Below are 24,004 nucleotides of genomic sequence, written 5' to 3'. Positions count from 1 at the left end.
CAAGTGACTATAGGGCTGCTGGGATGGCTAGTATTTTGGGGACCAATTGTAAATACCACTAGTCCAGCACTGTTGTAACTTTGAATGGTTGTTGAGCCAGTTGTCAAAGGAAGACTACCTGTACATAATCATCTTCTCAGGATTCTTCACATATAGAACTGAAATTGCACCACTGTAATTGTCTGTAAAAATTTCCCAAAGCAGAGAAGCAGTGAATCCTTCACATGCTTTATTTGAAACTACATAATTTGACTTATTGCTTCAAAATAGATTTCTACTTTAGTCTAGAACTGCAAATGTGCATTGAGAAAACAAAACAAAACAAAAAAGCAATGTTGTAAATATTGCCAAGGAGGGTGAGAAAGCAACCTTGGAGCCTGGGTTCCCTCATGGGCATTATTTCCTTTCCTCAACAAATCTGAACACCGTATCTCAAAATCTAGAGTGATCAAATACAGTAGTGGAGATACGGTAAACCAAATATGAGAGCCCAATTAAATCACCCAATTAAGAATGGTGAAGAAAATTAAGTTTAAACAGAATCCAGAATTTGAGGAGAAGCAGGAAATGAAGGAAGAAGAGGGGGAGGGTAATGAAATGGTAGAAATGGTGGGAAATAATAAGCAAATAAAAGATTTCACTGGGCTTGACAGTGGCATAGGAAAAATTGAAAAGTGGGGAGGTGTCCGAATAAAGGGAAATGAAAAGCAGAAAAAATATTTCACTGGGCGTGACAGTGGCTTGGGGAAAATTGAAAAGGGTGGTCATGTCCCAACAAAGAAAAGGGAGGCGACAGAAATAGAAAATTGGGACAAAAGACTTGTTGGGGAAAATCTGATATTTAGAAATTGTTATGTGGAGAATATATAATTAAGGCATGTGATTTACACTTTTACATGATAATTAAACTGAGTTGCTAACTGATTGAACAAGATAATGGAAAGATAATTAAATAAAGGTTAAAATATATGAAATATTCTTTTACATGATAATTAAACTGAGTTATTAATTGATTGAATATGATAATGGAAAGACAATTAAATATGGGTTAAAATATATGAAATATGGATGCATATAGAATTCTTAAGAAGATGAACAAAGTGAGGTGTGCATGGCTTGTTATTTTACCTAGCAGATCAATGGAATTGTAATGAACATTGAGCAGCAAGGATTATTTAAAGACAAATGTGAGCTAAGTTAAGATATGGAAAAATGGAGGGGGAACATGAAATATTCTTATAATGAGATTATAAAGACAGATTAAAAATTTGGTGTGGGTAGTGATGTATAACTATACAATATTATGATGTGAATAGCCGGGAATTGTAATCAGGTCTACATTTCAGCCAAAAATAAGTTGGGGGAGGGGGGTTAAAATATAATTGCTATATACACATTTTTCTTCATTGCTTAAAAAAGATGTCAAAATTAAAGTTGTTTATTGATGTGAAATTATAAATACCATCAACATAAAGTGGAGCTTGCTCAGAGGCTGAAATACACCAAGTAAATGAGATGAAGAGTGTGGAAGAGAGAAAAGAGGTAAGAGAAGAAGATAGAGTAAGGAGAGAGGGTAGGAGGGGGAGAGGAGGAGAGAAAGAAAGTGGAAAGGTGATGAGAAGGGAGGAAGGGGAAGTAGCGAAGAGAAGAATGACAGAGGGAAGAAAGGAGGTAGGGAGGAGGAGGAGGAGAGAGGGAAAAGAAAGTGATGGACAGGGTACAAATATGGTGTATGGAGTGCAGAATAATAATCAATAATCATTTTTGGGGGTTGATGGTAAGACGAATTGATATTAATATTTAATAATATAAAATAATGTTGGTTATGTAACAGTATACATATGATTATTTGTTATGAAAATGAAAAAAAAACTTTATATAAAAAAAGATTGGTGAAGAGAGAAAGAAGAGAATTTCAAAATAAGTCATTTTGCTGCAGCTAAAAGCAATGCCTTCAGAAGTTCAGGGGGCATCCTAGAAGATTGTAGCTTACCATTTTCATTCTTAAGCTTATTTCTTCTTGTAAAGGATGTTACAAGCTGTTAAAAGTTGTAAAGGTTAAAATACAGTAGATATATCATGTCTGGCCTGAAAAAAATCCAAACAATCATGAAATGGTTGCAAAGAGATAAAGGAAAACTCCCATAACCAAGGTATGGTACTGGGTTTTTTTTAAGTAGTTAAAAATAAGATGGAGTTGAGGAATACGTGCCTTGCATTCTGGGTGGCAGAGGGAGAACAGATTCTCCTTGCACAATGGTCAAGAGAAGAAGAAGACATTTAGGATGACAGAGTCAGTAATGGGAGACCCTCATTGGTGTCAGGCCCATTGTTGCTGTAGTAGTGGCAGCCATGTGACATAATGCTTCCTTTTCTCTTACCTAGCCTCAATTATGATAGAGCAGCAGGGTTTACCATTTGAATATTGGCCATGAGACCCAGAAAACTCTACTTAACAATCACTTCCAACATCTTTTGGAAGTGATTCTGTTCTGCATTCTTGCTTTAGTTTGCAAAATTAAATTGCTCTGCCTGGGGTGCCTTGAACCAAAGCAATGAGGCAGGAGGATTAGTTTTAACTGTACCCAGGAGTGGGCTTCAATTTTAGCAAGGGGTTCTCCACCCAGGTGCTGGGTGGGCAGGGCCATGGTCTGTGTGGCCTAGTTGGCCTCTTGCACCACGGCGGGGAGGAGGGGCATTTTTGCCCTCCCCGGGTTGTGGATGTTTTTCTTGAGCTTCCAGGTGGGCGAAAATGGCCTTCCCAGGCTCCGGAAGCCCTTCCCGAACTTATGGTAGGCCCATTTTACACCCTCCCCAAGCCTTCGCGCATGCCCTGCACTTGCCTGCATCCAAAACAAGCCGTGTGGGGATTTCTGGGAGAAGCGAGATGAGGTGAGGTGGGCAGGATGGGCCAGCCAGGAGTGGGACTTGGGGGTTCTCCGAATCATAGCTAGAGATTCTCCCAAACCACTGTGAACCAACAATAGTCCATCTCTGGTACTTTGACTTGGTTGAAAAAGAGTTGGTTTGGGGTTTTTTTTTTGCTTCTGAATTGAAGCAGGATGACTGGTCCAATCTAGTGCTTCAAAGGTAACAAAGTTCAGCATTTCCCTTCAGAAGACCACTTCATTCAAAATTTTATCAAAGGACCCATCAAAGCTCAGTTCAGGCATATTAAAAATAGATTAATTACTGAATAATCTATCAAGCCACATTGTATAACTCCATGAGTCTAATAAATCTGTTAGACTTTGTCAAAGGATTTTATACACCTTATTATAATGGCTTTAAGCAATTTCTAACATTTGAACTTTCTGAATAATTTTTCTAGGGATAACTTACCTTAAATTTTCCCATATTTCTTCACCATATTTTTCAACCACCAGAGACTTCAGGCATGTGTTTATAAATCCATACTATAAAAACAGAAATAAGAAACATAGAGAAAGAGAATTAATATGGCATGATATGATTCTTGGTAATCCTTGAATTTGTATTACATTTATGTATTTATTTACAAATCCTATACCTGGATCTTTTAATTACTTGAATTGCTATGGAAAAGTTATTAACATTTATAAACCAAGCCATTCCATTGGATTAAAACACCACAATAAACATTAATAATAACTTTTCTCAGTAGTTTATCTTCAAGAAATGTTTTGCTGCATTCTCCATGATCTGTAACCAAGGTGGTTATTTCTCCCATATTTATTTTTCATTGATAAAAGTTGTATCAAGAACAGTGTTTTTTTAAACAATTTTTGCTGAGACATCTGTAGACTTCTGTTGAAAATCAAGTCTATTTTTGATGGACTATCTATGTGTTGTTTTACTGATTGAGACTAAAGTACATTGATGTTTGAACTGATTTCTCTATTCCGCTTTTGTTGCTTTCTCTTCTTAATTAAAGTAATATTAATTCATAGATATCACTGTGATTTTGTTACTTGCTATACTCAAAGATTATTAGTAGGTACTGATATTGTTATACCTTATGTGAAAAATAAAATTGCATTACTTAGATTTCAATGTTAATAGTTCTTTACTAGAAGAATAAATAAATTGTATTACAGTTGCTACTGTTTGGATTATATTCTCTTGACCATCTAGTATTGCCTATAATACAATAGACTAGAATTCTAAAACTGTAGATTCAAATAACCAGCTTCAAACAACCAGTCACATGTAAATTCAAACTAGCTACTTTATTGCTCTCTGTCTTTAATACAGGAATCTCCCTGGACTGGCAGCTTATATGGGAAAGACCAAGTAAGGCTCAAAGGCATTGTGGAGGAGGGGATGTCATACCCTGCCATCTTGTGTTTATATGGTGAATCCAAACTAATTCCCCTCTCAAGACCTTTCCCTGATTGGGATGGTTGCTTTTCAACAATATCTTTGAAAGCTGAAGGAGATAGTTGGAATCCAAATGTTAATAAGAGATTAATGCAATAATGAAGGAGAGCCAAGACTGGTATGGTTCTCACAGATTTTGGTTGTGAATTGTAGGGTGTGTTTCAGAAGAATTTTTTCTCTAGTAATCACAATGACTAAAAGTTGAAAGGTGACCATAAATATTGAAGCTGAGCTAAGTGAGATCAATCTGAAATAACAGAAAGGGAAAAGTAGCAATGGACTTTAGCCAAAAAAAGTAAACGAGAGTGAGAATCTTGAAGATACCAAGATGTTGTGGAAATATAAGGCCTCTGTTTTTAACCTGCTTGGCAAAGGTGCTGTTTATTTTCTAAAATGTCTCTTGCCCTCTTGGCTGACTTCCAGATAACAGTAAACAGAAGCTTCTTTACATTTTTCTAACCAAAGCTCTGTTGAATAAAGAGCTGATGAGTCATCTAGTGCTTGTCTCTGCTACTATGTAGATTTTTCTATCTTGTTGTTTCTGTACCTCAATGTATAAAGGGATTATATGCCTATTAAGCAATATTCTTTGTGAACATTTCTTAAGTAAACATATATAACATATTTTATATTTCATGACTTTGCTATTCCAATGCACTCTACATGGGGCTGCCTTTGAAAGCCACCCAAAAGTTTCAACAGGTAGAGAATGCAGCAGTGGAAGCAGTAAGGACATCTCTCAATAAGCTGATGTAACATCTCTGCTTTGCAAGTTGCACAGTTGCCAGTTTGCTTCAGATGCAAGTCAAGATGCTAGTTACTACCTATAAACCAGAGGTGGTATTCAGCAGGTTCTGACCGGTTCTGGAGAACCGGTAAATACCACCTCTGACTGGCCCCACCCCCATCTATTCTCTGCCTCCTGATCAGGAGGAAATGGGAATTTTGCAGTAATCTTTCCTTGGAGTGGGGAGGGAATGGAGATTTTACAGTATCCTTCCCCTGCCACGCCCATGTAGCTACGCCCACCAAGCCATGCCACACCCACCAAGCCACACCCACAGAACTGGTAGTAAAAAAATTTGAATCCCACCACTGCTATAAACCTCTACATGGCAGCACAGGTTTAGCGACTTCTTGGACCTCCTATTTTTCATACTACCTGTCCAGCTGGCTTGATCTGGCAACATTGGATTTCTTCAATTAAACAATGCTATCTTTCTATAGCACAAAAGCACACCTTCTCTGTAGCAGCATCTGCCTTCTGCAAACAGGTTCCCCCTGAAATTTGAATGTCTCCCATTCTACAGATATTTCAAAGGGCAGTAAAAACCTGGCTTTTCACCCAGGATTTGGAAACGAAACTGACATTCCTTTCTTTCTTCCTTTCTTTTCTCCTCTTGAGTTTGTTTTCTTAGCCAATGTTGGGCTTTTGTGCTCTGCTGTTTTTGTGCTTTTATTTTTATTTGTATTGTTCTTTGTTTTTAAATCTTTCATTAATTATAGACCACACATAGTTGCTAGGATTCAGAGAGCATATGAATTTAATGAATAATCATCAGTATTATTACTACTACTGAAATGTTTTGTTTATCAGTATTTTGTCATATGGTTTCACCGGATAGTATTCTCTGCTGGGGTGAAAGTGGATGTACTGTTATGTATAGAAGGCTGTATTGGGAGAAAGTGGCTCACAGTCCCTGGACTAATCCTTAATCATCTGAACAAGAACACCGGACTGTAGAAATCAAAAGTTTATAAAGAAAAATAATAAGCTGATTAGGCTGAGCTGTGGCTCTATCTTCAAGAATTCATTGCAAGTATCAGGGTGTGGTTTGGCCACTCTTTGATACTGTGATCATTCCAAGGTATATTTTTGCTTAGAGGCAAATTATACACTGCACAAACATTGTTGACAGTAGGAACACAATATTAAGTGGGATTATTAAGAATGCCTACTAATAAAGGTTTCATATCTTGCATGAATGTGTTTACTGTAAACTGGGAAATGACTTCAATTTAACACTTCACTGGAGAATGGCAAGAATTTCTATTACAGGCTAAGTTATAATAAAGCACTCTATGTGGAGCTGCCGTTAGTGCCAGATTAGAAGCAAAATATGAAGTCAGTTTATATGACTGTATCATTCCAACTAGTTTTATCTGAAGGAACAGTTTCCCATGGGTCTTGTATATCGCCGGGCGTGGATTTGTTTATTGTTTTCTTTCATCTGCTTATTTTTGCTAGCCATACCTCAGCACAGGCACAGCACATGGAACAACTTTTTCAGTAGATCTTATAAAAAGTCACAGTAATCCATAGATTACCATCCTTCAAGTATTGAACTACTTACCACTTGAAAGCTAATACCAAACATAGATAGATTAAAAGGTAAAGGTTCCCTTCGCGCATATGTGGTATTCGTTCGTGATTCTAGGGGGTGGTGCTTATCTCCATTTCAAAGCTGTCCAAAGACATCTCTGTGGTCATGTGGCTGGATGACTAAATGGCGAAGGCGTGCAGAACACTGTTACCTTCCCACCAAGATGGTCCTATTTTTCTACTTGCATTTTTACATGCTTTTGAACTGCTAGGTTGGCAGAAGCTGGGACAAGTAATGGGAGCTCACTCCATTACGCGGCATTAGGGATTCAAACCACTGAACTGCCGACCTTTCTGATCGACAAGCGTCTTAGCCGCTGAACCACCGTGTCCCTGCTATAGATAGATTATGAAGTAGTAAACTAGTTGCAAATAATTTCATTACATTTCTCAAAACAGTATTGAATACTATGTATAATTGAAAAGGAGATGCTCAAATAATTGTTTTGATGAAGGAGAAAGTCTGTGCATTTTTTTGCGTTGATTATATTCTTATTGTTTCTTTTCCATTTTTCTTTTCTGCACTTTCTATTTTTGTTTGTATTAGTTTTACCTTTGTAACTGTATTTTTTAAATAAAATTAGTATAAAAAAGAAAAGAAATTAGTCTAATAATAATAATAATAATAATAATCTTATTTTGTTTTAAAAATCATCACCTATGATATTACTAATTCTAGCTCCGTTTTGGTCCTGACAATAAGTGTGAAATAGAGACATACTTATACATAATTTTATTTTTTTGATATTTGGAATTGATGATACCAAATAACTTTCAATTTTACAAGTGAGTATATTTAATTGAAGGCATATAGCATTTGATTTTTAAAACAACGGAAAAATCAATTTTAGATTAGGATCATTACAGCATCTGTACTTCTTAGCTTTAAGACATCATTGCGGAAAATATACCATCAATTAAAATCTTTGTTTCTTAGAGTAAACTAGTATAATTCCATTTACATTAAATTCCATATACAGCTGTGTCAGTTATGAGTTCAAGAACTGCTTTGAAACAAGCTTTACTTTGTAACTGGTTTTACAAGCATTTGAATAGTAGAGCTGAGCTAGACTACCGTGCTTTGGAGAGAAAATAATATGATATATTCCCATTTAAAAGCACAGTAGGGCAGAGAGGAAGAGCATTAAAGAAAGACCATTAGATTTAAAGTCTTAAATTATCTAGCATATAGAACGTAAGCAAGCAGCAGTTGAAAAATAAACTGCCATTTTAAATCTTAATAATAGAAAGCAGTACATATTTACATAAGTACATACTTACATAAATAAATCCCAGTGTAATTTAGACTCATTCTTTTAAAAATGCAAGTCTTTCTGTTTTAATAGAAATTTTTAACCATAGTATTTCTACAATTTTGATATCAAAAATGATTGGAGGGATATAGAGAAAAACCCTTAAAAGCCATTTGTAGGCCACTGTATAATAAACAAACAAACAAACAAACAAACAAATATGTTTTTGCTCCATTGATCTAGTGGGAATATTTGAAATACTTGTCCTATCTAATTATATTGTGATCTGTTGGCTGGCAGTGTTGTTTGGTTTGGAAACAAAATTCATCTTAAAGAAATCATCATACAAAATATAAAATTTATATTATTGGTAGCACAATTTACAGAATATTACTTGATTTTAGGTATAGGTTCTTTCAATTAGTTGAATGAATCAGTGTAGGTCCATTCTACAATTTCGATCCCTCAGTAACCTTTGAACCTATCCTCTTGCTATTCATTTTTCATTGTTTAGTAACAAATTATCTGTACATCTATCTGGTTCCTTTAGTATTATTTAAAAAAATTAGAAAACACTAAGCATCAGACATACAAGATCAACCCAGCTTTCATCATTCAAATAGTCCACCTCTTATATGATGCATATAAAAAGTATCTGATCACAATATCCCAGAGATACAGAGCCATTTAGACGAGTAAGACTACAATCCCTTTTATCTGAAGAAAGGTTTCTGGAGAGAATTGTAATTTAAAAGCTCTGAAGGACACTAGGTATCCAATCAAGCACTTTATCGTGAAATGAGCTCCTCCTTTTGTTGCTGTTTTAAAGATGGATAGGTAAATATGCTCCTTAACACCATGGACGCCCTCTAGAGATAGCTAAAAGTCGTAAACCTGAGCATCAGCCTTTCTCAGACTTTATAACCTTGACACGTAATGAGAAAGGGAAACGATTATTTCCACCCCGCTTGCTTATTTGCGCTTCTCCATCGCCTTCCCCGAGGAGGCGATAACAATATTAAACGTTCGGAGGGACGACTCTCATTATCAAGAATTTCAACCAGCCGCGAATTTCAACCAGCTCACAGTAAAGCTGTGTTTAGGAATTCAGCCTTAATATCCAACGTCCCACGGCACAGCTATTCTCTTTCAGAGACGTTAACCATATAGCCCCCAAACCAGACTAACGCGTACTTCATCGGGAGCAGCGCGCCGAACAAATAATTTCCCTGCTTTCCACCTACTCGGAATTTGATGCGAGCAACCAGGACAGCGAACAAAACCTTCGAACTGCGGCGGGGAGGGGGGGGGGGGGGGCAAATGTCATCTCCAAAAAGAATGGGGAATATTTCTTTGACTTCACTTCCCGTGAGCAGAAGCTTCTACTACTCGTAGTACTTACATTTTTCTCTCTCCTAAATCTAAAAAGGTTGACCCTACGCCTTCTCTTTGACATCAGCAGCATTCCTCCGAGTTTATTGGAGATTGGGCAGAAGTGTGTGGGGGGGTGGGTGGAGAAACAACTCTGCATTGGCCCCTCCAGAGACCACTGGAATGGGATCGCAAACCACTTAATCGGAGACAGCCTTGACAAAGAGGCATCAGTTTAGGATGCTCCAAGAAATTGATCGGAAAGCATTTCCCTCTAAAGTTAATAAAGCTGTTCTGGAGTGACAGCTGTAAGGATCGAGTTTCCACCCGTCCTTCTCTCCTAGAAAGGTAACAGAACTGAACTGGCATATACCGGCATAAAGTCTATGGCTCGCTTCTTCCCCTCATCCTTAGAGTCCCTCTCCAAATAGAAATAAACCCACGGGGAGTGATGGTGGTGGTCGCGGAGCAATCGCTACTTACCATTCTGACGCATGACTCAAATGAACGAATTGTGCAACACTGCCATATACCCGAAGATTGGGATTCTTGGTCTAGAGAGCTAGAATGTCTACTGTTCTCTATATGGTGGATATAGCCTTCCTTTTCTCGAAAGATGCCAGATGATATCTAGACATCCCCCCAACCAGCTTCTTCCGCAGACTGGGAGGCTGGAGTCAGCAGCTAGTCGGGGAGTCAGAAAGCTGACGGGGCTTGCTTACAATCCCCATGCTCTCCCCCACCCCAACGCGCTCACGCATCCCGCAGCGATCTAATGACTCTGTTGTGGGATCCGCTGCAAGGTTGTGTTGGCCTGTCTTGAGGAAAAGAATAACCAGAACAACTGGGTTACGCCAACGCGGAAAGATCTTTCTGATCCTTCTACCTCCTCTCAACTTCCTCTGATTTAAGCTGCAACACGCCAAGAAATGGACATCGCTGTCCAGGGGTCTGTGGTGCTGAAGTTGAAAACTGAAGTATAGGGTGGATGGGTGTTTTCCAATTAAAAATCCAGATAAACGGCAGCATTCTAGAGTGCCTTCAAGGGGGTGAGGAGCAATTGCATGGTCCACTTAACCCTTTCGTCAAACTGAATCTTTTTGGTAAGATAATTCTAATGAGCAGCCAGTACACTATGAAAGCAGACAAAATTATCTGTGAAGCAGCTCAGAGGTTTGTTGCTAAAAACCAATAACTAAACAATCGTTTTTCATGTCATCAGCAACAAGTTTTATTTTTCTAATGATATTCTACTATTCTTTTATTGCATTCATCCATTTTATTTATTGTCTTCCTCCTCTTCTGCATCTTTTAACCTTAACATGCATATTATTTGTTTTTAGACCGTTTCCCACCCTATCACATATTATATAGATTATACACCTATTGAACCTTCTACAAGTCTTAAACCACATATTTTATGGAATAACAAATCATAAACAAAACAAAAAAAGATTAGATATAAACATGGTCAAAATCCTTCAGGGTTACTTGATGATGTTCTGCTGTTATCATCATCAAGAGCAAAACAAGTGAAGAAAAAATAGCTGTATTTTTTAACAAACTGATGGACCTATTCACTTTCCTTTGTTTGAATCCCATTCCTTTTTAAAAGTAATATTTATGTATGTTATACAACTTCAGAAATATTTTAACTCAAATTGCAAAAGAATCAATTGTAAACCAAAAGATAAAATTGTTTCCTCTTTAAAATTGTTGGTGAAAAATAAGCCACAGAAAATCACCTTTTAATTTGGATCAAAAACATGTAGATCTTAGCTGCTGAGAAACACAGACAGCTTGCTTCTAATTCAAAGTCCACATACTGCACATACTTATGGCAGTGTGGCCGAGGTGGCGCAGTGGTTAAATGCAGCACTGCAGGCTACTTCAGCTGACTGCAGTTCTGCAGTTCGGATGTTCAAATCTCACCGGCTCAAGGTTGACTCAGCCTTCCATCCTTCCGAGGTGGGTAAAATGAGGACCCGGATTGTTGTTGGGGGCAATATGCTGACTCTGTAAACCGCTTAGAGAGGGCTGAAAGCCCTATGAAGCGGTATAGAAGTCTAACTGCTATTGCTATTGCTATTATTTTGAATAATTTTAAACCACTTGCCTCCAGATTTTTTTAGCTCCAAAAGTGGAATTGTCCTATCTGCCATTTCAGTTGCAAGTTAAACAATAACACGTGGATTCTGGAGGAATTTCATTAGAAGAAGTTCTCCTCTTGTCATATTACCCATGGTCAATGAGTATCTATCATCTACTTGATGATAGAAGATTTATATAGTGAATTGGAAATACAATGGTGGCCAGCAAGTTCAATATAAAGCAGTATGGGCAATATAATTGGCTTCTCCAGGCCAATTAGTTCAATGTAAAGCAATATGGGCAACATAATTGGCCTCTCCAGGCCAATTAGTTTCTATTAAAGCTACTTATTCTTAGGGAAAAATACAAATTTCCTCACAAGAAGTTATTTCAATTTCCATCTTTTTAAACAAAACTAACAGTAATCTATGCATAGCAGGAGAACTCAATCTCTTAACATTCTATGTTACAAAGGAGAATGTCCCAAAGTTAAAACAGTGAAGAAAAAGAGCTACACCAAATATACTAAAGTTACACTCTTTTCTTTTGATTATGCCAATAAATAATAATATATTAAATGTATATGCTACCTACTTCCCAGCAACCCTATGGTCCTAGCAACTGTGTGGACTACGGATTTATTTTGTTATATACCAATATTTTATCTTTGTTTTTCATAGGTATGATATGGAAAACTGCTACAATTTGCCCACTAGAGGGAGAATTTCCAAAATATCCCTTTAAATGTATTGCAGATTAGAAAAGCACCATACATTTAATAACATAATATTTCAAGATTGTAAAATATGGTAGTAATTATATGTTTATAAGAAAATGTTTACTTATGAATATAGTAAAGGCTCTGCCTGTAACATTCCAACACTAAAATCAGAGAGTTTATGTCTGAGACAAGTTAATGTTATTATTAAATTATTTGCTTATGTTATATCCTGCCCTTTCCTCCAGAATATAAGAATGCATGTGCAGAGCTTCCTTCTGTTTTTTTTTTTACAACAGCCCTTTGAAGAAAATTAGACTACAAAATAATAATTGGCCCAAAGTCCTTGAGTGAGTGTGGGGTGTGGTGGCTAGAAGGTTAGGTTAAGGTTAGGTTAAGATGCTGGGCTTGTCAACTGTAAGGCTGGCAGTTTGACATCCAAGTACCCTATGATGGGGTGAGCTCCCGGTCTTGGCCCAGTTCCTGCCATGCTAGCAGTTTGAAAGCATGCAAATGCAAATAAATAAATATATACTATTTTGGTGGGAAGGCAACAACTTTGGCATATAGTCATGCCAGCCCTTATAAGTTGGTTAATCAACCATAGGCAATTAAAGAGCTGGCTGAAAAGGAAGGATTATCTGTGCATTCTAAATATTAATTTCCTATTACAAAAGTCCCACACTGCTTGGTTATGGTCATCTCTATAATCTTAGTGGTGTCCTTAATATCCTCTGAACCACTGTTGGGGAATAAAAATAGAAAAAGGCTAAGTAGGAAATTGCCCTCTTAAGACTGTAAATGGTCAATATGGGGAACATGAAGTTGAGCTATATGTCTGTCTAGTCCGTGCTCTTTGTTCTGTCACATGTTTGTATTTGGGTTTTGTTATATAGCACTAAAGTGCAGTTTCCAGGCTATAGAAGTGACAATCACCAGGACTACCCGTATCCATCTTCTTCTCTCTGATTTGTAGTAGTGATGTAGTTCATTATTCTTTCATTATTCTGCATTTATGAATTTATCTATCTTCTCCCCAACTACTATTGTAATAAAATATTTGGTACTACAGCTGTAATAGCTGCTCCCAAATTGTCTGTCTACATTGCTCATGTTCTAAATATTTTAGTTTGCAGCCTTAAATGCTAGAGCTCTAGGAAATATTTCCTCCAGATGATTTCCCAAAAAAATACTGACAGCTTCTCTGGCTTTATTTGACACATTTAGCTTCCACAGTAATTTAAAGCAAGCTTAATTCTGACCTTATATATACCTTCTTAGGGAACTACTATTCTCTGCTGACACATAAGGAGACATGTAGTATTTCAATCGTGGAACAAGTATTTATGCAATTATGGAACTTTGAGTCAGAGACCAAAAGAATATTACAGATATAAAACACAATACAAGTAGTCCTCAATTTACAACAGCTCATTTAGTGACTGTTCAAATTTACAATGGCACTGAAAAAAGTGACTAATGACCATTTTTTAAATTTATGACCATTGCAGCATTTCCATGGTCAAAGTTCAGATGTTTGGCAACTGACTAATATTTATGACAGTGCAGTGTCCTAGGGTCATGTTACATCTTTTGTGACCTTCTGACAAGCAAAGTCAACACAGAAGCCACATTCCTTTAACAACCGTGTTACTAACTTAACAACTGCAATGATTCACTTAACAACTGTGGCAAGAGAGGTCTTAAAATGGAACCAAATTCACTTAACAAATGTTTCACTTAACAACAGCAATTTTGGGCACAGTTGAGTTCATAAGTCCAGGACTACCTATATAAAACAATAAAAACAACAATTAATAGATATGGGGATGTACATGGCAACAAATATTAAGAATTATGAATGATCTGGACTCAGAATTGGTATCTACCATGAGATTATTTCAGTGCATGGCACTTGGAAACGAATATTTAGTATTATAGGAATTAGAACACTGGAGAAAAAAGCATTGAAATAATAATGTTATTAATTAGTTATAGCAGAACTGAAATGCACAGCAAAATCAATGTTGCTTTAACAAATTTCTAAGACATGTAAATGGTTGCTTTTTTCTTTTTCTAGTAAAAATGAGAATATAACTGGCACAGCAAATATACCTCTTATTACAGCAATGGTGCTGCCAAAGACTGAAATCTAAACTAATAATATGTGTAATGCAGTACAAAGTACCTTGATAAATGAACCTATTCTCAGAGGTCAGCACACATTGTCATGTGTTATTTCCAAAATTACCATAGTTATCCATTATATCTGTGCTTGCCTCAACAGTCCACATACTAAAATTGGATTACAAAGTATACTTTGGATTAAAAAAAATCCCCAAACACCATAAAGTATAAGATATTTAAAGGAATATTCAAATGTATGATAGTGTAAATAAATTACTATACTATACTCTGAGATTGGTGGTTTTCTTGCAATTATTTCACTACTGAACTAGTTAACATTATCAGGAAGCTGTCCATAGCGACTTACAGATAAAAACTGAAAGAAAGAAAAAATCCTATCAATAGGGAAAATCAGACACCTAGCAGGAACCAAAACCCAGTTCTGGCCAAAGGCATGAGAGAACAACCAGTTTGTACAAAGTTTACAAAAGACCAAAAAGCGGGGGAGAAATAGAATACAATGGATGCAATTCCAGAAAGCTGGAGCCATTCAGCAAAAATACATACTTCCTGGGTCCCATAAAATGACCTGCTTAACAGGTGGTACCTGAGACTGCCTATTTTAGCTGCCTAATGGGCAGGAATGTATGGAGACAGTCCTTCAAGTACCAGGCCATGTGCCATGCAGGACTTTACAGGTGATAACTAGCTCCTTGAATATACCCAAAAGCCAGCTGGCAACTAGTACAGCTCTCAAAACAGTAGGGATACATGCACAGCACTGACATAGTATAACTATCATTGCCTACCTGTAGCTTCTGAGTGGTCTTTAAAGACAGCCCCATGAACAATAATCCAATTGAGAGTATCCAAGGCATGAGTGACTGTTTGAATACACTCCTTTCTCTGGTAATTTAAATTTCAACACTCCACAGGCTACATTCTGATATTAAACTTAAAAGCTTCAGCGGTATCACAGCGGACCAACATTTCTGTGAATGTTGCTCTCAATCTTATTGCATTCTTTGACAAAGTGACAAAATTAGTGAACTAGAGGAATACTGTCGATATAATTTACTTGGACTTCAGTAAGGCATTTGATAAAGTAGACCATAACCTACTACTACATAAAGTAGAAAAATGTGGGTTAGACAGCATCACCACAAAATGGATTCATAACTGGCTGACCAACTGCACTCAATATGTAATCCTCAATGGAACTGCATCTACATGGAGGGAAGTATGCAGTGGAATACCCGAAAGCTCTGTTTTAGGCCCAGTACTCTTCAACATCTTCATCAATGATTTGAATGACGGGATAAATTGGGAACTAATCAAATTTGCAGATGACACCAAGCTGGCAGGAATAGCCAACACTCCAGAAGATAGACTTAAGATACAAAAGGATCTTGACAAACTTGAACATTGGACGCTATCTAACAAGATGAAATTCAATGGTGGAAAAAGTAAGGTTCTACATTTAGGCAAGAAAAACAAAATGCACAGCTACATTATATGTGGTACCTTCCTCAATAGTAGTAACTGTGAGAGGGATCCTAGTGGACAACCATTTAAATATGAGCCAACAGTGTGCAGCAACTGCCAAAAAAGTCAACACAGTTCCAGTTTGCATAAACAGAAGGATAGAATCAAGATCTCATGAAGTGTTAATACCACTTTATAATGCCTTGGTAAGGCCACACTTAGAATAACTGCATTCAGTTTTGGTCGACATGATGTAAACAAGATGTGGAGACTCTAGAAAGTGTGCAGAGAAGAGCAACAAAGATGATTGAGGGACTGGAGGCTAAAATATATGAAGAACAATTGCAAGAACTGGGTATGTCTAGTTTAATAGAAAGAAAGACTAGGGGAGACATGATAGCAGTGTTCCAATATCTCGGGGTTGCCACAAAGAAGAGGAAATCAAACAATTCTCCAAAGCACCTTGGGATAGAAGAAAAAGCAATGGGTGGAAACTAATCAAGGAGAGAAGTAACTTAGAACTGAAGAGAAATTTTGTGACAGTTAGAACAATTAATCAGTGGAACAATCTGCCTGCAGAAGTTGTGAATGTTCCAACACTGGAAGTTTTTAAGAAGGTGTTGGATAACAATTTGTCTGAAGTGGTGTAGGGTTTCCTGCCTAGGCAGGGGGTTGGACTAGAAGACTTCCAAGGTCCCTTCCAACTCTGTTATTCTATTCTAATCCAGTCACAAGACATTCTCTAAGATTTCTGTTTCATTTGTTTCCCATGTTACTCCATTTAGCCCACAAAAAATCAATCATTCTTTCTGTGGAAGATGTGTATATGAAAATTACCAAACCAAAACTAAGCAGATTGAAGGTGAGAAAAACATCGGAAGTTCAAATGTGACATTTTAAAAGTGGGTAGATGAACAGATAGAAGAACAGATTGATGGACAGACGGATGGACAGACTAACAGGCAGATGATAAATAGACAAAGATATCAAAAAACCCAAAAGGAAACTAACAATCAAGAAGCAAACAATACCCTCAATCAAGGAACTACTAATTCAGATAAACAAACAAAAGTAAACAGCAGTCTAATCAAGGAACTATCAAGATCACACTCATCAACACCGAAAGTCAAACCACTAGTATATAAAATGAGAGCAAAACCCACTTCCTTCTAACACTAATGCTAGAGTGTTAGAAAAAGGTCTATCAGTCTTCTACCCACTGCCTTTTACAACTCTATGCACTCTTTACTAACTAATGCTAGTAAACTAAGTGTGTGTTGCTGAAAAGAGAAAAATATTGTCATAATGTGTGTATTGCTGAAAAGAGAAAAATATTGTCATATAAACATTGCTATGACAAAGCTGATGCAAATATTTTACCACATTTCAAATGAACAGTTGTCACGCAGAAGACTTGTCCTCTCTTGTTACAGAGTGCAGAACACGGAATAAAGCCAGTGCGTCTCTTACATGTGGTTCAAATGGCAGCTGTGAGGGTACCTTAATTTGAATTCCTGCAATGAGCACAAGATTAAACTAATAACTTAAACACAGCAGCCACTTACCAACTCCATCTCGTAATGTTGTGGGTGCTATGTGCCAATGAATGTTGCATTGCTAGTCCTTTTAATAAAGTGTAGTAATAAATTTAATCTAACTACTTCACTGATGTAATGTTTTTTTTTCCATTACTTAATATTACCTTATCACTAGCTTTTTTGAAATTAACAATGTTTTCAGGTTTTGTATAGCCCTTGGAATCTTTCATGTTAAACATGGTTCCTAGGAATTTATTTTTAGTTTATGAAAAACCATTATTAATATTATGAAAACCTGCATATTCTTATTAGAAGAAGAAGAAGTAGAAGAAACCAAGCCAGGAGTCCAGCCTATTCTGAGGATTTCAGGAATATGCTTCTTTTACACTGGATAAAAATAACACAAACTTAGGAGTAGAAGTCCAGGAATCTACTCAGCAGGATGAACAGGAAATATTACCTAACACATCAGGACTAGTTTGCCATATTGTGAAATAAACGAAGTAATCTAAAGGGATGGGAGAATACAATCATTAAATCTATACTAGGGTCTCTATGAAGCCATTAATTCAAGGAATTAAAATTACCCAGATCCACACATAAAAATACAATCTTAAATGATTGCACTATAATAATACCAAAGGGGAAACTGTAAAAAAGCAAAGGGATATTTAACATAGTGGTGCTATTTTGAAGTCTTCACTATTTCAAAAATAAACTGCAAGCAACTTCCCTTAATTTCACTGCACCATGAGGAAAGATTAAGCCCTTTTAGCAGGCTGCCTGCTCCAAAAGTGCAATTACAGGTTTGGCAGTAGATGTATATCACTAATCAACATGAAGTACTAAATTAAATTAGCACACTTGTGAACAACTATACACCATCCACCCAGTTTCAACATGGGCCAGTAGTAAGCATATTGTCACCCAGCTGGTTTTAATATAGCTTAGTAGGTGTGGTTTTGTTTTCCTTTTTCACTTAACCTTATTTTCAATATCAGTATTATGCAACATACAAAATGAATAAGAGATAAGTTATTTTTATTATTTTCTGTACAATGCAACTTACTAACATCCATTGATCTATTTTTGAAACTCCTTTCATTTTCAGAAACAGCTGGCCATGTGGCATGATGGCCTAGTACACATTTCGTTTCTCTGAGAGAGTCCACTTTGTGAATATATTTACAAATGGAAGAGCATATTTGATATGGTCATGATGAACTTACAAAATGGCTGCCCTTTGGGTTTGGCCAATCACAAAACAACTATTTACCAAATTGCCAATTGTTGAAGTTGTTTTGATTGCAGTAATGCACAATACATTTTCCTTTCTCAAATTAATGTATAAAGGTTATATATCAACCATTCAGGATTTTCAAATAAGTACAGTGTTTTGTTGATATGGATAAATTTATAGTTTCACACCATTTCACTTTGCAATTTATGTTGCTTTGATCATAGTCATTTTCATGCTTGATTTAGAGTTTAGTAAGTGTGTTATATTATATAATATACAGTCGTTTCTATATTATGAGTGGATTTTATTGTTTAAAGTTTCTTATATTTTACTAATAATTTTATTAAATGTTTAAAACAAATTAGATATTAAAAATATTAAAAATATTATTCATTACTAGCCATTTTTTGTCTTTTTTTCTGTGCAATTAGGATATGGACAAATATAGTAAGGGTTACAACTGAACAGCATTTACAGGGCTCCTACAGGCCTAAAGAGGATTTTCTGTAAGTATAATGGTTGATGCACTAATTTTCAGTATTCCTTTTAATATCTTAATTTAAAAATTATAACGAAGTTAGGTGGAGCAATGGTACTCTTAGGATTCTACCAGGCAGAGAATTGAACTAGAAGACTGGCAAGGATATCATTCTTGATAAAATCATTTCTATTAAAAATACTAGAAAAGTCACGAGATTGGGGGGGGGACGACTATTAATACTGCTAATAGTGAGACTAGGAAAAGAAAAATATAAGGAAAGAAAGGCATAAGGATTCTACCGGCTAGGGTGAAAAACTACCTCTTTAAAAAGGATTTAATTTACCATTTTTTTCCAAGAATTGGACATTTATGTTATCATCCATATTTATAAAGAATGAAAATTGAACCCTGGCTTTATTGAAAATGTATTATGTACCTCTGTTAATTCTTGGAAATTTCTGGGGTCAAGATGTAACAAAAAAAGGTTTTTACATTTCCTTGCTTACCTCAGTTAGACATACAAATTTTTCCCTTACTGGAATCTAGATTGAGTTTTGATGCAGAGTGTAGCAAATATTTGTGTAAAAAAATCTACTTGAAAAACAGATTGTAGGATGTTTTATTGCAAAGATTGGCCAGAGTCTGTAATAGTTACTTTGCTGTAATTATTTCAGTGATTTAAAACTACAAATAGAATTACCTTTGTATTATGCACATCAGTGGCAATATAATAACCCTGAGCATTTCCTGAAATAAACCTTAACTGCCCTAAATTTGAGATGCTATTTTTTATTTGCATTTATGATTTAATGAAATAAAGGGTTCCAGTAATGGAATATCAGTGGATCCACGATTGCTTCTTTGGACTTAAAGTTAATAAAAATATTTTATTCTGAGTCTATTGAAAAAAAACATTATAAAGGACAGACTGTAGATTTTTCTGTATACTGTTGCAAGAAATATAAAGGTACATTCAAACATGTTCATTTTTGTTATTTTTGGGAAGAATATTAAAAAAGATTTATTTTTAAGTTAAAGGTACCAACATTGTCTTGAATTATATTACAAAATTGCAGAAACTGACCATCTCTTTAAAATATTGATTATATTGGGTATGGGAAATAGCCAAGGCAGGAGAATCATACACAATCAAAGTACTGTTGCACCTGGTATCAAATAATAGATAAAAATGTTAATTTGTAAAATTATATTTCCTATTGATAAAAAAGACACAACATGTTTCTATTTTCAGATTTCAAAATATTTTACAATAGATAAATGTAAGACACAATATGATACACCGTTATGAAATGAATAGAAGTGTGACTGTGGGTATGTGATTTATTTTAATTCAATTTGTAATTTTCTATTTGTTTATTGAATTGAATTGTATTTGGTTTTTAAAAAATACAATAATCAAAAAGAAAAGGTTGAGACTCGTGCCGTACGCATACCACAAATGCAAGATCCAAATCTTACATCATTTTCTCCTGCCTTGAGTCCAAATGTCCAAATAAGAGATGTTTGTTTTTAATCAGCAGGAATGGTTCAAACTTGTACATTGTAATAAGAAGGTTCAGTCTGACTTGAGATCTGCTGCTCCTGACTTTGCCTCTGATTTGCCTTTTATCACTTGAAGAGTATCAAGGACAATTCTCTTTGGGTCCTTAAGAGTATTATGCAATGTATTCTTGCATTAACTGCATACTTAAGAAGTGTCTTTAAGATCAGTAGATTCATTAAGTTCACTATAGATTAGAATCCCTGGTGCCAGTAAGGGTAGAGAAGAAAGAACAGCAATTTACTTCACATACTTTTCTTGTCAAATCTCCTTTTGATACCAAGACAAAGGTTCTTATTTGTTGCAAGTAATATTTTTGGGTCCAGGAGATCAGCAGACTTAGAACCAAAATTAAATTTGATTTGAATTAATTTGATACTTTCCATGTTTTAACTTATTCTCTTTTGAATTATTAAAAATTCAGTTTGACTTTAGTACAGATTCTGAACACGTAATGTTTTAGGAGGGCTGTTGGCTCAAGTAAATAGGATTTTGATGTAAAACAATTATTTTAAGTCATTTGTCCATGTGATTAAGGCATTTGTTTGCAAACAAAATTTCAGCTAACCCAAACTCTAATTAAGGCCATTGTAAGGAAAAGATAGCTTATGAACATATTAAACAAATGCACAAATAAATAACAAAGGTATAATTCTTCTGATAAATACTTTTTCATGAATGGGTACTTCATGAAAGATTTAAATCATATAATAAGTTATTAACTAATTAATAAGATGGATCAATGATAAACTGAACCATAGTCTTGTACTTTTTTACATGTAGCTCCTTGCATTTGTGATTGGTATTTTGAATATTCTATGACTACCTGAGGAAGTTTATACAGCAGCTAACAATAAATGCCTGATTTGAGTCAAAATATTTTGCTATTATAATCAGAACAATTATTTCCATATTCGCAACGTTTATATTGGGGCTAGTGGTGCCTGTAGTAAATAGTCATAATGCCACAATGATACACAGAAATACCATGATTGTGTACTTTTGTCGTGATCACTAGTGCAAGTTTGTAAGCCATGGCATTTGTACAGCTAAATGATTGTGCACATGTTGGCATTTGTACTCAAATGCCCATGATTGGGAGAGCTATATTGTTGGTTATCTTAGCCTGGGGAAACCAATATGTAGCTTTTTTGTTTCAAATCCTATGTACTCCTAAAGATTTAGCTGTCAATGTTCTAATTATATCGTTCTGTCTTTCCCCAGAATCTCTTTACCTTGCACTTTTGAAACAATCAGAAATGTTAAGTTACTGCATCCTACTTTTGCAGCTTAAATATTTAGTTCAGACTAAATCTAGATTCCTACTCAAGTCGACAAAAGAGGTTGCAGAAGATATCATTGGTTAAGAAACTCTGACTAATGCGAAGGGCCTTCTCTGCTGCAGCACTAGCCCTCTGGAATATCCTGCCCCTGGCAGGGTGAGATTTGTTCCCTCCTATCTTTCCACAACGGCCTGAAGACCTGTCTCTGCCGCTTGGCCTGGGGACTTAATAGTGAAGTACTTCATTGGAGATTGTTGCTACACTAACTTGCTGAGTCCTCCTTAGCAATAGCAGTTAGACTTATATACCGCTTCATAGGGCTTTCAGCCCTCTCTAAGTGGTTTACAGAGTCAGCATATCGCCCCCACAATCTGGGCCCGCATTTTACCCATCTCGGAAGGATGGAAGGCTGAGTCAACCCTGAGCCGGTGAGATTTGAACAGCCGAACTGCAGATAACAGTCAGCTGAAGTGGCTGCAGTACAGCACCCTAACCACTGCGCCACCTCGGCTCCCCTTCCCCCTGTGCTTCCTGCTCCCCCCGTTTATCTTTTTCAATTTCAAATTACTATACTTCCACTGATTTTTTAAAATTGTTTCATTCATTTATCATTCTTATTTTTACATTTTTAAACCTTTTTTTTCTTGTTTTATTGTTGTAAGTCACCAGAGTAAACCCACAGCGAGATGGGTGGCAAATAAATTTAACAATCAATCAATAAATCTTGTGCATGAGAAAAATAGGGAAACAGTATCTAATACATGAGGAAGCTATGGAGGATGACATACTGACACCAAAAAGCAAGAGACAAACTTCACCTATGTGCCTCTGTGGTGCTTATTTTGTCTTGCTCAACTTGTTTTGAAAATGTGTCATGGCATGATGCAGTAATTAGAACACCTTCATGAGTTAAGACTTCAAGGAAGTTGGGCACCAGAAATTGCTCAGAATAACATAGACATAGTCTGGTAGAATAATGTGGAAGCTATATTCTCCTGGACTGACCTATGAAATTCAGGAGGGAGGGGAGAAAGGAGAGGGAGGAAACAAAACACATAATGAAAAATGTTAAACATAAACCAGCCGAAGATATGTGCATGAAAATCTAATTGGATCCATGATAAAAATATATTGCTAAACCTCTGTATTTGGAAGGAAGATTTACAAGTACTAAGCTGAATACAAGATTTTCAAATCCTTCAAGGACTAAAGTCTTAATTGTCCCAAACTTTACTTGGTGTTTTCTTTTTCATCCTACATATCATTTTGTGATGAATTTATATTATGATAGAGAGTGGGTAATAACAGTTTTATATAGTTTCTTTCCAAGAGTATTTATTTGCATTAAAATATTAGATTGGATGAATTGGATGAAAAGCCTGCAAAAATGTACCATTTGGAAAAGTTGTACCAATAAATTCTAAAAGTCTTATTTTGAAAGTACAGAACTAAAGGGAAATATGTGATTTTAGAAGATGCTAGAATTGTGATATGACTTTTGCAAAATGAATTGCCCTTGATATATTTCATTGGGAAAAAATAGACCACACAAAAGACAATAATCAGGAACCCTATTGTGTCACTCCAACCACATTCTTGGACTAGAGAGATCCAAGTTCAGGTCTACTCTCAACAACGTAAGTATACTAAGTGACTTTTAGGATTGTTGATACAAGTTGTCCTCAACTTATGACCATAATAGAGCCCACTCTTATTGTTGTAAGTCACGATGCTCATAAAGTAGGTCACCCAATGACTGACCCAATTTTACAATACTTTTTGTAGTGGGCATTAAGTGAATCATTGCAATAATTTAGCAAATCCATGGTCATTAAGTGAACACTGTTGTCATTAAGGAAATCCATTATTCACTGTGGGGTGTTTTGCTGAATACCAGAAGTAAATGACTGTTTTTGGCAAAAGCATCATAAATTGCTGACCATGAGATATTTCAAACAACCAATAAATGCAAGTCAATTGTCAGGAATCCAAAATGCAGTCATGTTACCCCAGAAGTTGTCCTGGCTACGGGAACTTTGGAACCGGGTCACAAGTACCTTTGGGGGAGTGTCATAACTTTTAATAGTCACTAAAAAGTTGCATGTCAAGGACTA

At 36.0% G+C, this 24,004-nt stretch overlaps 1 protein-coding gene across 1 annotated transcript in view; it reads right to left on the bottom strand.

The window, feature by feature from the left end:
* LOC116514202 (guanylate cyclase soluble subunit beta-2-like) overlaps positions 1 to 17,564 on the bottom strand; it is a 38,897-nt gene extending 21,333 nt beyond the window's left edge. Inside the window, exons 1-2 of the mRNA XM_032225676.1 lie at positions 17,490 to 17,564; positions 3,343 to 3,416 (exon numbers count right to left, since the gene is read on the bottom strand). Coding sequence (XP_032081567.1) covers positions 3,343 to 3,416; positions 17,490 to 17,564 — 149 coding nt within the window. The remainder of the gene's footprint in view (positions 1 to 3,342; positions 3,417 to 17,489) is intronic.
* Between the last annotated feature and the right edge of the window lie 6,440 nt (positions 17,565 to 24,004).

Source organism: Thamnophis elegans, chromosome 10 (assembly GCF_009769535.1).
Source record: "Thamnophis elegans isolate rThaEle1 chromosome 10, rThaEle1.pri, whole genome shotgun sequence".
Taxonomy (NCBI): domain Eukaryota; kingdom Metazoa; phylum Chordata; class Lepidosauria; order Squamata; family Colubridae; genus Thamnophis; species Thamnophis elegans.
Note: the sequence above shows the minus strand (reverse complement) of the source record. Positions and strands in the feature narration are given on the sequence as shown.